This window comes from Cucurbita pepo, chromosome 6 (genome assembly GCF_057944985.1).
Source record: "Cucurbita pepo subsp. pepo isolate OVF chromosome 6, ASM5794498v1, whole genome shotgun sequence".
NCBI lineage: Eukaryota > Viridiplantae > Streptophyta > Magnoliopsida > Cucurbitales > Cucurbitaceae > Cucurbita > Cucurbita pepo.
In genome coordinates, this window is record NC_141803.1 from 144,583 (window position 1) to 160,031 (window position 15,449).

Below are 15,449 nucleotides of genomic sequence, written 5' to 3' on the forward strand. Positions count from 1 at the left end.
CTGATAGTGGGATTTCTTCATAGCCACCATTTTATAACTGTAAAATTTTCATACGAGCACATAACATTTACAGGCATGTATCTCATATAGTTCCCACTTCCATCTCATGCTTCAGTCTCCACTTTCACGGCCATGTTATCCCAGAAACTTTCTTCAAAATTTATTAAGGGAACGAAAAGAAAGATGAGAACAGGAAATTTATACTTCCCATTTTGAATATTCTTCAAGGAAACAAATTATTATTTTTTTTTCTCCGAAGATGAAGCCACAAAAGTAAAACAAACTACGAGTTATTGAGAGATGATGATAATAAGTCCAGTACACACCATTATCAACATAAGAGGAATACAACTCTGCAAATGCAAGCCTACATGATCAGACGGTCCTGCATAACAAGAGAACAGAAAATCAACACCAGAGCTCATAATACTCATATAGCATTCAACGCGATTCCAAACATTTTTTCTGCAAAATAAAGCCATAGTCTGAAACCCATGCGTCGAGGTATCAAGAAATTATGATGTAGCAAAGATTGTAAATTTCAAAGTCCATGGGCATGGATGTTAGGAATCACAACCCTCCACAATGGTATGATATTGTCCACTTTGAGCATAAGCTCTCGTGGCTTTGCTTTAGGCTTCCCAAAAGGCCTAATACCAATGGAGATAGTATTCCTTGCATATAAAGCCATGATCATTCCCTAAATTAGCCAAGGTGGGATTCACTCTCAACAATCCTCAACAATGGATGGCTGGTGTTTAGGAAATTTTCTTTAACATGTGCGCAGTGTGTCCAGGGGTTTACCATCGAGAATAAGCAACCTCACGTTCAAGCAATAGAGGCATAATCAATGATGAAGCTAGGGAGATCAACTACTAATATGCCCATTAAATGGCTGGTCATCTAGATGATGATCCTAGAAAAACAAAAAGTCTGCAAAGTTGGATCTAATAAGGCCTACTTTCATCCATTCTAAACCTAGTTTATTCGGTCTAATTTCTCGCAAAGTCAAAACAGAGTTATCAAGAAAAGATTCGATTAGAAGTTACGCAGAGAAGGGCAAAAAATGTAGAGACAAGTTCAAATACGTTTTGTATACCTCAATCACCACGACGAGGGAAGTATAAGCACACGTTTCTTAGCTACGGAAATCACGAAAACAAGTACAATCCATCAATTATGATCATTATCAATTTCGTAACAATGTTATCAGATACACGAAACATCAATTGCTGATTGCAACCACACCAAACATTTATTCAAATAGAAGGGAACACGTTCGTTGACATATAATATGCAGCATTCAGGTAAAATCATCTATCAATATCTTATAAAAAAAACTCAGAATAAGGATGAAAATTGAAAAGCGCTGACCCTAAGGGATGACAGATCGAGACGAACCGAACAGGTGGGGGAAAGTGTCCTATTTGGATGACTTATCGTCATTCTTGTAATAAACGTAATCGGGAGGAGAGTAAACGAGAGCAGCGGCCATGGCTGCCGGCAGAACAGCGTACTTGGCGAACAGAGCGAGTTTCCTCACCAGCGGCTCTCCTCTCATCAGCGCCATTTTTCTGCAGATTTCACCGAAAGGAATCTTCCAATAATTGAAGTATGTATCCAGTTGGGAGTTGGTGCATTACACTATATACGCCGCCAGCCCACAGTATCGCACTCTTGTATACCGGTCAGGCCCATTCACACAAATTCGAGCCTTAACCACGGCCCGCATTCTAAGATTCCTTGTAGTTTATGGGCCTTAAGTAGCAGTCACCCAGGCCGGCCCATTTTGCTGCCATGGTTTTTTTTCGATTCTTTTTATTATATTTAATTGTTAAAATGTTACTTTTTGAAATATTTTTTATTTACTAAATTCATTCATAATGTCACACCTTACCTGTTCTAGGACCCTAATTACGAGACCCTACCCTCCCTTTTTCATAAACTTTCAAGCTCATGGCAACAAGGATGAGGAGAAACCCGATATTTTGAATATAATATATGATACAATTGGTATCCTACAAGAACAAGCTTGCCTTTTGCTGCAGCCATGTTGTTGAGATACGAAGAAGAAGAAGAAGAATGAGATAAAAAAAAAAAAAAAAAAAAAAAAAAAAAAAAAAAAAAGTGAAAATGGGTGGCATGGCTGAGGCGATCAGGAGAGAAGGCCATGGTTGGTGACGAAGTCAATGGTGGCGGGCTTCACCTCCGGGAAGCCGCTGCCGGACAAGGTGGGTGCGTCAGTACCGCCGCCCTGGTTGGGCTTGGGCTCAAGATGCCCCTCCGCCCCATACCCTTTTCTTTTGTACTCCTCCAAGTCTTTGTATTTCACGTACGGACTGCTCTCCAATGGCAGCAATTCTTCCACAGAAGCCTTCTCTTCCTTCTCCCGCACCAATTGCTGCTGCTGTTGCTGCTCCTCTTCGCTATTCGACATTTTTCTATCTCTCTCTCTCTCTATCTGAACACACCCTTTTTTTCACCTCTTACTTATATGTGACTCCTTCAGAAAAACAAGCAGCTTTGTCCAAGTGTTTCCAAAAGTTCAGCTCCCACTTGACCCGCTCCCCCCCTCTGAGCCCCACAATCATTAGTCATCTACATTTCATTTGAATCATATCATATAATGCTAATTCCAACTATAATCATATTCAATATTGCTGAAGTTCATAACTAGGAATGATCCACGGTTGAAAACAAACATTTAATGCAGAAGGGACACGAGATGGAAGAAAAGCTGCGTGCCGGCGGCTGTCTGTTTCCGTGTCTATGAGTAAGCTTTTGTGCCCAGACAAATTTGGCTGGCTCTCCATCCTCCACACACAGCTTTCTATTACTTATCGTCTCTCCCAATTTCTCTGCCTCATATTCTTTCAAACCCCAATGCCCTCTTATCTGCTTCTCTTCTTCTCTTCTTCTTCCATCTGCACCACTTTTGGCTTCAACCTCATCAATGGCGACTGATCAGAACACGTCCCAAAGAAGGGATTCCAATACCCAGCTTCTCGATGAGCTCGAGGCCCTCAGCCAATCGCTCTACCAAAACCACATCTCCACTACGCGAAGAACAGCCTCGCTTGCCCTTCCTCGGAGCTCTCTTCCTTCTATTCCTTCTGCTGAAGATGTGGGCATCGCTAGAAACGACGACAGGCTCAACAGGCCCAAGTCCCGACGGATGTCTCTGTCGCCGTGGCGTTCTCGACCCAAGCTCAACGATGAGGATAAATCGCAAACGGAACCAAGCAGGGTATCTTCGAGTCAGCCGGAGGCAAGGAAGTTGGATGAAGCGGCGCCGGAGAAGAAGGGGATTTGGAATTGGAAGCCGATTCGAGCTCTCACCCTCCTCGGAATGCACAAGATGAGTTGCTTGTTCTCTGTTGAAGTGGTCACCGTTCAGGGCCTACCAGCCTCCATGAATGGGCTTCGACTTTCCGTTTGTGTGAGGAAGAAAGAGACCAAAGATGGAGCTGTCAATACAATGCCGTCTAGAGTTTCGCAAGGCGCTGCGGATTTCGAAGAGACATTGTTCCTCAAATGCAATGTTTATTGCACTCCTGGAAACCGAAAGCCTATGAAATTCGAGCCTCGTCCGTTTTGGATTTACGCTTTTGCTGTAGATGCTAAGGAGCTTGATTTCGGGAGAAATTCAGTAGATTTGAGTAAACTTATTGAAGAATCCACGGAGAAGAGTTACGAAGGAACGCGAGTTCGACAGTGGGACATTAGCTTTAATCTGGCGGGAAAAGCCAGAGGGGGAGAGATCCTCGTTAAATTAGGATTTCAGATTATGGAGAAAGACGGAGGAATTGGCATTTACAATCAAGCACAGCCGAAGGAATCGAAATCGGTAAAATCTTTCGGGAGAAAGCAATCGAAGACCTCATTCAGTGTTCTTAGTCCGAGATTAACCAGTCAAAGTGAAGCTTGGACTCCATCGCAAACAAGACCGTCGGCGGATCTTCCAGGAATGGATGACCTAAACTTAGATGAACCAGCGCCAATTCCGTCAACCTCGCCGCCTGTTCAGAAATCAGAAGAACCGAAGATTGAAGATCTCGATCTTCCAGACTTTGAAGTTGTGGATAAAGGAGTAGAGATTCAGGAGGAAGAGGAAAAGGTGGAAAAAGAAGAATCCGAGAAATCAGTGGACGAAAAGTCGACTTCAAGCGAGGTAGTCAAGGAAGTTGTGCACGACCAGGCTCATTTGAATCGACTATCGGAACTCGATTCAATTGCGCAGCAAATAAAAGCTCTGGAATCAATGATGGGAGATGAAAACATTGGTAGAAACGATGAAGAATCCGATTCGCAGAGACTTGATGCTGAAGAAGAAAACGTAACGAAGGAATTTCTTCAGATGCTGGAGGAGGAAGATGGTACAGGCTCATACAACAACGGTAACAATGAATTCAGTTACCCTGAAATTCCTCCTCTCCAACTTGAAGAAACAGAGGATTCCACGGAGACTGAATCCAAATCATACCTTTCAGATCTTGGAAAGGGGTTAGGCTGTGTTGTTCAAACCAAAGATGGAAGCTACTTAGCTGCAATGAATCCATTAAACACCCCAGTTTCAAGGAAGGAGACTCCAAAACTAGCGATGCAGATATCGAAGCCAGTGATTTTAGCGTCCACACAGTCGCTGAGCGGGTTTGAATTGTTTCAAAGAATGGCCTGCATTGGGGTAGAGGCACTGAGCTCAAAAGTAGTGGCATTAATGTCTTCGGATGAACTGATGGGAAAAACAGCAGAACAATTAGCATTTGAAGGAATTGCCTCAGCAATCATTCAAGGGAGAAACAAAGAAGGAGCAAGCTCCACCGCCGCCCGCGCTGTTGGTACTGTAAAAGCAATGGCGGCCGCATTGAGCACAGGAAGGAAGGAGAGGATTTCGACAGGAATATGGAACTTGAACGAAGCCCCTCTGACCATTGAAGAGATTCTAGCGTTCTCAATGCAGAAGCTGGAAGAAATGAGCGTCGAAGCCTTAAAAATCCAGGCGGAAATGGCGGAGGAAGAAGCCCCATTTGACGTCTCTGCTCTGAATGTGAAAATTGGGGGAAAAGATCAAAACCAATTCTACCCCCTGGACTCTGCAGTTCCCTTCGAAGATTGGATGAAGAAATTCAACTTCACTGGATATGGAAACAAAAGGGAAGATCCAGAAGGCGTCACACTGGCGGTGGTGGTGCAGCTAAGAGACCCACTGAGGAGATACGAAGCAGTGGGAGGGCCTGTGTTGGGCCTGATCCATGCCGAAGAAGTAGAAATGGAAGACGAAAGAAGCAAATACGAAGAGGAAAGAAGATTCAAGGTGACGAGCTTGCACGTGGGAGGGTTGAAGGTGAGGAGGGGCGGAGGGAAGAGAAACGCCTGGGACAGTGAAAAGCAGATGCTGACGGCGATGCAGTGGCTGGTGGCGTATGGGATTGGGAAGGCGGCGAAGAAGGGAAGACATTTAGCATCCAAGGGCCCGGATTTGCTGTGGAGCTTGTCGTCGAGAGTAATGGCGGACATGTGGCTCAAACCTATACGAAACCCAGATGTAAAGTTTGCTAATTAGAACGGGCGGTTTCAATTCCGGCCAGTGGTACTTGCCTCGCCGCCGAGGCCCACACCGGAGACGGTGTCCGTCGAGTGTGTCGATATTTATTATTTCCTATATAATTGATTATAAGAGAGTAGTACATACATGTTGACTACGAAAACAGGAGGGATTGCATAGTTCGTTTTGTATTTAATTAAAGAATTCGAATAAATCGCCAAAAAATCATTCAAAACAAATTTTTATTCCCCCTTTCTGCTGGAGAAGCTCTTATATTCCCTCAATTCAATAAAGTACACTCTTTTAAGAGTTTGTCTCCAAAGCCACAGGATGGTCCCAAGGAATCGAGCCTGCGTGCATTGCTACCACGCAGTGCCCCTCAATTAGCTAACTTCGTAATGCGCTTTGCAGATAAGATCAACAGCAAAACTGCAAAAGCAAATCCTATTTACAGGAAACCTGCATGCATGTTAAACACACAAATTCAAAAACTTTGGAGAATGATACTAGACTTGTTTGGATTGGATCTGACTTTCTAACTGCTTTAAAAAGTGTATCTAAACTTACCTCACGATTTCTGTGCTTCATCAGATGAGGATTGAACCCCGAAAGAACTTGGGAGATGTCCCGAGTTTGGAGGCTTCGACTCTCCAGCTTGGTGGTCTGTAAAGCTTTGTTCTACTTGTTCATCAGAGTTGGGTTCCGACTTAACAGGTCTCTCAAAATCCTTCCCATTTCTAGGATCTATAAATAAATTATTCAGTTTCTGTTCCTGCAGAAAATGTAAATATAAATGTGTAAGGGTGACTCATGAGACAATGTAATGGACAGCCATCTACACTATCACTTGGTTACCATATCTAAATGGCATCATCACTGGAATAACTAATTTCATATTAATTTCCTTGATCGGGAAACTCAAGAACCGGGTAAAAGAAGGGAAATGAGAACAAAAAATCATCATTTATCGAACAAACTAATGATGAGAAATCAAAATGACAAATTTAATTAAGATTAAAATACTCACTACGCATCACAAGAAGAGAGGATTTCATTGTAGGTCACAGTGTGAAAACTAAAAACCAAATACCAAATGGTGATTGATTTCACTGAAGTAATGAAATCGCAAAAGGAGAGAGGAGCCCAACTAGCAAAGGAAGATATATTTAAAGAACACTTCAACATGGAGAAAAAGAATTTAAAAAATAATTGCAATGGAGTTGCGCATAATTTTCATCACCAAATAATGAGTAACAAAAGTAAAAGAATCTCAAAAAAGGCAAAAGCATCTTAATCCTAAAAATCTCTTCAATTTTTTCTAAGCATGTGGTCCCAGAAATGGCTCAAATAATTGAATCCAAGGAATCTTCCCCTTCTTGAAGTCGAAGGGATGTCCACTGAATGTGAAACGGATCAGACATAGAAGAAATAGATGAAATGCTTTTAACATCTTTTTTAGGAAGGGAATTGGCCGGTTAAAAGAGAGGACAATATGGTAAACTCGCACAAAATGACAAAAGATGAAGAGATGGACAGGGCGTTCGTTTTGCTACACAAAACAGCATCTACCAGGGAGAGAACCGTGTTAGGTTGTCTACATGAACTTTTTGTGGGTCATCAATTCCATCATGGAACGAACATATTCACTCACCATTACCACGCAGCAAATGTTATATATGAATCTATCAACTGAAGGAAGAGCATGAAGACACGACAGAATCGAGTACAGAGTATCAGAGTTACTCACACCCTGGAGCGCTTCAAGCTTTCTCTGCAAAGCATCGTGCTCAGCTTGAATACGGAAGGGAACACCATGCTTTTGGTGCACATTGTTCTGGGCCAAGTCTTCATCAATATCACTAGATGTTGTTGCAAACGGATGGTTTGCAGGGATCCAACTGATTGTAGCAGGGTCAACATCAGGAGGAATTGAATCTCCTTCCTTAAGAAACATGGTTGGTCTCTTCCACTGATATGCCCGAGACCTCCGTTTCTGATGAATACTTTGTTCCTCCTTTGTAAGAGTAACCGGGGCCAACCGATAAACCTTTCCACACATTTCTACGGAAGAATTGCTTTTGTCAACCTTCACCAATGGATTGTTAAAGGGATCATCGTATTTTAAAGGTTTGGAACTGCAAAAAAATGGCGATAACAGAGGAAATGATAAGAAAATAATGGAAATAGGATATAACAAACATATTAGCATGTTCCAAGGACAAAGGTTCCAAAGACTTAAATCATACATGCCTCTTCTGTCAGATCTTAGCTGACCACGCCTGACTAGATCAGCCACTGATCCGGAATGACTGCTCCTGGATTTTCCCATCAAATACACTCTTGCAACTATTGCTAAACAAGCCGTCGCAATGCAAAACCCAATTGCAAGACCATTTCCAGTACATCTGTTCATCTAAGGCAGAATAGAACAAGAGAGTAAGACACCCGTAACTCCAAAACAAAAGGCATGATTTGTGCTTAAGAGTTCATTCACTATAGTGTAGGGCTTAAAACAAAAGACACTATACATTTTCGCAAATTGTATATAATTCATTGCGTTCAGAACCTGCATTTGATTATATCAATTCCGTTGATATCATAAAACATTTGACCAAAATCATTCATGACGAAACTCAGGTTGCACACGTAGCCCAAGAAGTATCAGTGTAATGATCCATGCCCATTCAGGAGACAGAACTCAATTGAATTGCGGTAAGAGGTTTAAATTGTGAACATAACAGAAAGAAGATAATCCTTGCAAACGCCATTCTCGAAAGTACAAAAAACTATAAAGAAGGAAGAGCCACAAACTCCTAATCAACCAGAAACTTACAAGGAAAACGCCTGGAGGCGACGAATAAATCATCTCCTGCAATTTCCCCTTGTAATCTCTGGAAGCTACACCACCAGTCCCACTCTTGACCATAATTTCATCATCTTCGACATTTCGTCCGGAATCAGTGCTCCCGGACCCCTCAGCCGAATTTATTAGAAATCTGCGACCAATTCGATGCCGATTCCGGTTAATGTTCAAATGACCATATCTAATGCCAGCGCATTTATAACCAATTCCAAGTTCGGATAAGCCGGACAGAACAAGAGGCTTTCGAACCCATACGTATGGCTGCACACATGATCTAGAAAGTTCATAAACATAGCAGAGAATATTTCCTGATAAAATCAAAAGAAGACAAGCGGAGCGATTACCTGGAAAGGATAAGAATGTAACCGCAGAGTCCAATTGGATGCCATTACATGAGCAGGAAAACATACTGAAAGAAAGTAAGATGGGGAATCAGAATGTTGGAGGAAGGAAAATGCACAGAGGTGCCATAGCAAATCAAGGATCCGGGGAGGATAGGGTTTTGCAAGAGTATCTTCGTTTCGGATCCAAATGACTCGATGAGAAACGCAAATGAATAAATCCTTTTATATTAAAAAACGTAACATGTCGGATCCGTGGCGCAATGGTAGCGCGTCTGACTCCAGATCAGAAGGTTGCGTGTTCGATTCACGTCGGGTTCACTTTTATGAAATATTTTTTCTTTTTTTTTTCTTTATCCTTTACTTTTCTCTTTTTTCTCTTTTTTTATTCTGCTTTTTATAAAATTGTGATTGGCTCACATATCAATTTTTTTGGGGGGAAAAATAAATAATAATCTCACCCTGAACTTAATTATCTTTGTTAATTTTTATCAATATCATTTTAAAAAGAATTAATAATTTCACCCCTAAACATTATCAAATTTTCAATTTCATCATCAAATTTGTGCCCCACGACTAAGATAAAAAGTGTATAAAATCTCATTTAAGTAGTTATAATATAAATTAATTTTTGATAACACTCGGTGAAGAAAGAGTGTATTGATCTTGTATATATCTAAAAAATTAAAATTTACTCTCTATGCCTATATCAACCTAGTGCACGTTCATTTTTTAAGAGTTTTTCTAGTTCGTGGGGCGAGTAGTCTTCACTCTTGAAACCGACAAACATATAACGTGTCTATGTTGTAAATGATACAAAGGAATGTTAGAGACAATCCTTTGACTAACCTAAATTCCAATTACCAATCCGAATGTTGGGCATGTGGTGTTAATGCTTTACCTTAAATTTTATAAAATATCTACAAATTTTGTTTAGTTTTCAAAAAACTGTAATCTAATATTTTATGAATGTTTCAAAATTATTTTAGAATATTGAAAATAATAATTTTTTTTTAAATATATTATCGATGACCTTTAAAGAGCACGCGTTGATAATATCTTCATTTCCATATCATATCTCAAGATGTGACATGAAATTAATTCGGGTAGCCGTGACATGAAATAATCAGGCCCATTGAGTCAAATATCACATAGTTTACATGCCATTGGGCTAAACTCTTTGTATATTTTCATTAACTCCAAAATAACTGTCTTTTAATTAATTATTTTTAAAGCTTAATGTTATTTGTAAAGTCAACACATCCTGATTTGAAAAGAAAATGAAGGAGATTTATTTCTTGGTTGAGTCTTTGCCACGTGTGCCATAATTGAATGACATGGTACCCATGTGGGTGGGGGGTTTTCATTATTTTATTTTTTATTTTATTGGACTGCTGGAAATGCGATGGAATAATAAAATTGACTTTTGGACTTTTGTTATCAAAAACAAATATTTTAAGTTTTGACCTAACAAACGAAGTTTAGGTTATAATGGTGTGATAAAAATTGTAAAATTGTGCTAACTCACCTCTTAAAAAATACTAATTTATCCATTCATATTACGATAAATGCTGTCTTTGTTTTTTTTTTTTTTTGGTCAAATTAAAGGGACCATTTTCTTAAAGGACGGAAAGGGCCGCAATATTTGATAGTGTGGCGTTGGAGGACTAAAAAAATAAATAAATAAAAGTATGTTGCAGTTTGGGTTTTAAAAATAGGAATTAGTTAGTGGGTATAACTGCAATTTGTTTGCATTACATATATATAAATATATATAATCCATTCCTTGACAGTTTGTCTTTGAAGGAAGATTAAGAGCAAAGTTAGCCCCCATAATGCAATTCCAGCCAATTCTTTACCGTTTCTGGCTAACACACTCCCAACAAATGCATTTTTAAAAACCAAGGGGCTTCTTTTTTCTTTTACGTTTTCTTTTATTTGAAATATAATCTCTATCTCCAATCTTGTTTAAGTTATAGGAGAAAAATCCATCTTCACTCACGACCAATTTCTCCATTGGGATGTAGCCTCATTTCTCGACTAGGATCTAACTTCTTGACAAAAAAATTAAGAGATTAGCGACCCAAAATTATACTATCCATTTCAGATGGATGCATTTAACTGAAAATTATGAAAATCCATTGAGAAATATGAATTACGGCTAATAATAATTGATTGAAGTGAAAAGTACAGGTATTTTTTTTTTTTTAATGAAGAAGAGAATTTTTATGTAAAAATTAAGACAATCAAACAGATATAGGTTGTATGTACATAGCACCTTCGTGGAAAGAATAAAAAAAAAAGTGCTAAATTTTGTGGGCCAATAAAAAGATATATTTGAAAAATGATGCGTAGATTAAAAGTTAGTTTAAAATATTTAATTTGACAGGTAAAAAGCTGGCGAAAAATTCCAGTTTCTTTGTCAAAAAAAAAAAAAAAAAAAAAAAAAAAAAACTATATTTTTAAAAGAGGATTCATTTTCAGAAAATGGGAACAAAATATCCATTTGTTTGGAGTTTCCCCTTTCCCCTTTTTGATTTCAACTCCTCGCCTGTACTGTAAATTCATGCCATCTCCATTTCAATCCGAGGCTGAAAATCGACCACAGATTTGAAGTCAATAATCATAACAGATCTACCAGAGCGGCCGATTTCAGATTCATTTGAATCGCCTTTGCTTCAACTTGATTTCATAAACAATTTCTAGTAATTACATGAATTTGATTAAGAAAGCTATTTACAACACGGAGGAAGGAAGGAAGGAACAAGAATCGCAGTAGTTAAAGGAAAAACCCTAGGGCTAAGGTAAGAATCTACTCGTCTTATCATCTCCTTCCTCTTTCACTCTGGATTCCGTCCCACCGTTCGAACTCGAGCTCGCCGGAAAACCACCGCACTTCTGGCACTGACTTACCACAAGAATCTGACGGCACGAAGGACATGAAGAGTGAGATCGGAACCACATATCGATGCAGGACACGTGAAATCCATGGCCGCACTGCGGCAGCACCCGGATTTCATCACCGACTGCGAACTCCGCGAGGCAGATCGCGCAATCTGAGAACTGAGCAGAAAACTCAGCGGTGAAGTTGTACTTCGGAAGAGACCTCAGGATCTTCTTCTTGAGACCTTTATTGGACGCAGGAGGAGGAGGAGGACGAGTGGAGGCGCCGCCGCTGACATTGCCGGCAAGGTGGCGTAGCCAGGCGCAGCGGGCAACAGCAACGAGACCGAGAACGCATATCAAGGCACAGAGGAGGGCAGCTAGGATTATGACGAAGTCAGAGTCATATGTCTGGGGCTCAGCCGAGTCGGAGATGGCGGAGGAGTTCACACCGGCGAGGTACCTAAAGGGACGCATTTGAAGCGGCGGCGAGAGAAGGGAGGAGGGTATAAAATAAGAGATGGGAAGGGAAGTCGTTTTGAATCAACTGGGGGCGTAACGTTTGTCGTTTCGATGGGAGTTTGAGGGGGGGTTTTATACTGGGACACGGGAATCGGGCTTTCCATTTTCCACCTTGGGAGCTCGTGATTAGACTCGCCCACATGTCAATTATTTACTGAATTTTTATTTTATATTATACTCCACAAATACACTAATATATATATGTATATATTTTTTCTTTTAATTTCCTATTTAGTTTAATAGGGAGGGTAAGGATTGAAATTTCGAATGTTTTTCGTCCAGAACATCAGCTCAACAATGCTTACTCCAAAAAGCTTCAATCCAAAAATAATCTCTGAGTTACATCTTAGGGAATTATAAGCATCCAACTCATTGCTCCTTCCTTGGTCTCTTGTGTTTTGAGCTTTGAGCTTTGTGCTTTGTGCTTTGTGTGTTTGTATGATGGGAAAAGGCTGACTCACTTTCATCACAGAACACACTATCCAACCTCAATTTCCTGTTGAGCTTCCTTCAAAATTCTAAAATAAAATAGAAGTTAGAGCTCTTTTAGTTGGGTTCGGAAGGGGAAAGAAAAAAAGTACATAAATGAAACAAAATTAGAAGACGTAAAAAGCAGTGAGCAATTTCAAAAATGAAACTTTGCTGGAATCGTGAAACAGCCAACGCCATACATCAATTAATACTCATTTAATTAACATGATGACTGATATAATTGAAAACCACGAGTTCGGTTTCGTATCAAAAGAGTGAACAAAAACTAAAGCCTTTCCCCTATGGCATTTGGGTTCAATCCAAAACCAGTATTATTTATTAGTCATCTAAGAAATAACAAAACCATCAATCAAACAAGCAGTAATTTAGTGGTTTGATACTCTGAAACACGGTGCAAGTCCTTTCTCTTTCGTGGATCACTCCTGTTGGTTCACACTCAGAGTAGAACACAACACACTATTTCGCTCAAAAACGACATCATTTTGCTGTAGATTGGGGTGACGTGGACTTGAATCCGAGGTTGGGGGAAACCAACAACGTGTTGCGTAGACAAACTGTCTGCTGATTTGAGTCGGTCTTCCTTTTTCTTAAATGACCAAAGTGAAAATGTCAAGAAGAGGAGGAGGAGGAGGAGGAGGAGGAGGAGGAGGAGGAGGAGGTTTCACAGGAAGGTGGGGTGGAAGCCCAGAGGCATCCTAGCAATGACAAGGCACTTTCGACGCATCAAGAAAGGGAAATCTTTGATTCTGCTCCACAATATGACACTTGGGACAACCATCCAATCCAATCCCCCTTTCCAACAACACCAATTTATTGCGTCTCTCTATGAAAACGATATCCACACACTTCAAACTTCTGCTTTTCCTTTTGCTAATGAAACAATAGGCAATATACAAATAAGGCTGTCACGTTTTCCCTATCAGAGCCGTCCTCTAACTCCTAAAAATTAATATCCAACCAGACCCAAAAGCTAAAGTTAAAGCTAAAGCAAGAAAGAAGGGGGTGGGGGCATAGGAAAGGTGGCATGGCCAAAGACCGAAGTAGAAATTTGGTGCGTTTGGCACTAACAAGAGTGGAGCTTTTGTTACATTTTAGAGGGGCGCAATGAGTCCATACCAAACCATTGTCTTAACATGTTTAGAACAACAGCAAGTAAAGAACTGAAGGTTCCATTGAAGAAAAAACTCCCCCTTACCCAATACCTGGAACTGAAGGTTCCATTGAAAAAAAAAAAAAAACTCCCCCTTACCAATACCTGCTTGTGCTTCTCCTCGTCCTAACAAAAGAATCAATCAGTCAGCTAATGCTCAACTTCTAGTTCAGTGGGGATCAAAAACCTGGCTCCCGAATCATGTCAGGCCCCTCCTTTTTCTGGCCGCACCACTTCCAAAAGCTCGATGTTCAATTCAAAAGTAGCGCCAGGCTGCCTATACAAAGTAGGATTACATGTACATCTCATAACCATACAACCAAAAAGTTGTTATCTTATCTCTATCTCAACCCTCCACGCAATAATTGACATAAATAACATAAGTAAACCAAAGGCCACTTGACTTGACCATTTCTTGGATTCCTTAACTCATTATGCTTGCATACAGAAAAAAGGGGGCTAAATTATGGCTTTTGCCCATAAACTTTATAAAAAAAATTTATTCTGCAATTAATCTTTTAAACTTTTGAAATACACACTTTACGACTTTTGTATTATTTCAAACCAACTATTCACTTTAAAAGTATATTTAAGCTTCCAATTTTGCTCTTAAACAATATACATGTTTTATTGGTATTTTCCCTTGATGAAGTTACTTGAACAGGTTATATTTGAAACCCTTGTAATCTAAAGGGTAATGCGCATGACTGAAAAGTAGACAATCACTGACGGGAGAAATAGTGTAAACCTATATATATATATATATATGCCCACATGTTTCATGATCAAAAGAAATAGTTTTTTTCAGTACAAGGTTCTGAGATCAGATTGTATGATATGACTACAAAACTAGGGAGTTGGACCAGATTTTAATCCCGCGTTTTCATGCGTTCACATGCAAATTGATATCAGAAAGCTAAAATTAAAAAGACAGGCAAAGTAGGCCTCAAAATTTTCCAAGCAGATTACCTGAACTGCGGAACCCTTCTCTGCCACAGGATCCTTTCCCTCCTCGACATCATAGTACTTCAGTCCATTTGCGGCAATCAAAATGTCATTGCCAATGCGAATCAAAGAAAGCTACATAGAAATGCTCCTCATAATCCAGAACTTCCAACCATTACATGTGAAATTTCGATGGATATATTTTTTCTTTTATCAACAAACATCATAGATCTCCCACGTTTGGATTATTGAAGTAGTCCCACATTAGCTAATTAAGAGAAAAATTATGAGTTTATAAGTAAAGAACACTGCCTCTATTGGTATACGAGGCCTTTTAGAAAAACCAAAAGTAAAACAGTAAAAACTTATGGCATACCATCGTGGAAGGGATGTGATTCATGACATGGTATAAGAGCTACACCCTTAATTTAACCATGCTAATAGAATCCTCGAGTGTTGAACAAAGAAGTTATAAGCTTCGAAGGTATAGTCATAGGTGATTCAAAATATAATATGTAGGTCTATATTCCTAATATCTCACAGTGCAGGCAATAAAACTATAAATTCCACAAGAAACTCAACTCTTAGCGAATCAAGCTTCCATTTCATTTCAGTAGAGTTATAATATGTAGATGCGGAAATGGAAGAATATGTCGCAATTACTGAATCAAGACTTGGAATCTTCTACTTATCGAAAGTATTGAGAAT

General features: G+C 39.8%; 2 protein-coding genes, 1 long non-coding RNA gene, 1 other non-coding gene and 1 pseudogene across 6 annotated transcripts; 2 read left to right on the plus strand and 3 right to left on the minus strand.

Annotated features, from left to right (window-relative positions):
• Positions 1-182: 182 nt before the first annotated feature.
• Positions 183-1,368, minus strand: LOC111797240 (uncharacterized). The gene is made up of 2 exons (XR_015421382.1): positions 1,100-1,368; positions 183-385 (listed from the first exon to the last, which is right to left on the minus strand). It is a non-coding gene; the product is annotated as an uncharacterized LOC111797240 (long non-coding RNA).
• A 1,100-nt stretch (positions 1,369-2,468) lies between these two features.
• Positions 2,469-5,784, plus strand: LOC111796864 (protein PLASTID MOVEMENT IMPAIRED 1 pseudogene; annotated as a pseudogene).
• Positions 5,718-8,939, minus strand: LOC111796865 (protein MULTIPLE CHLOROPLAST DIVISION SITE 1). Its single transcript, XM_023679654.2, has 6 exons — positions 8,753-8,939; positions 8,379-8,669; positions 7,792-7,958; positions 7,293-7,680; positions 6,113-6,317; positions 5,718-6,004 (listed from the first exon to the last, which is right to left on the minus strand). The coding sequence occupies exons 1-5, from the start codon at positions 8,795-8,797 to the stop codon at positions 6,114-6,116; spliced, it is 1,095 nt and encodes a 364-aa protein (XP_023535422.1). The 5' UTR covers positions 8,798-8,939; the 3' UTR covers positions 5,718-6,004; position 6,113.
• A 59-nt stretch (positions 8,940-8,998) lies between these two features.
• On the plus strand, positions 8,999-9,070 carry TRNAW-CCA (transfer RNA tryptophan (anticodon CCA)). Its single transcript has one exon. It is a non-coding gene; the product is annotated as a tRNA-Trp (tRNA).
• A 2,336-nt stretch (positions 9,071-11,406) lies between these two features.
• On the minus strand, positions 11,407-14,966 carry LOC111796869 (RING-H2 finger protein ATL80-like). Of its 3 annotated transcripts, none has more exons than XM_087124516.1 (3): positions 14,766-14,966; positions 13,984-14,073; positions 11,407-12,672 (listed from the first exon to the last, which is right to left on the minus strand). In XM_087124516.1, exon 3 carries the CDS (start codon positions 12,107-12,109, stop codon positions 11,549-11,551), a length of 561 nt encoding a protein of 186 aa, XP_086980642.1. In that variant the 5' UTR covers positions 12,110-12,672; positions 13,984-14,073; positions 14,766-14,966; the 3' UTR covers positions 11,407-11,548. The 3 variants fall into 3 exon arrangements, with proteins under 3 accessions (XP_086980642.1, XP_086980640.1, XP_086980641.1); XM_087124514.1 differs by having other exon boundaries at positions 13,902-14,073; XM_087124515.1 differs by lacking the exon at positions 14,766-14,966 and having other exon boundaries at positions 13,902-14,107.
• Positions 14,967-15,449: the final 483 nt, after the last annotated feature.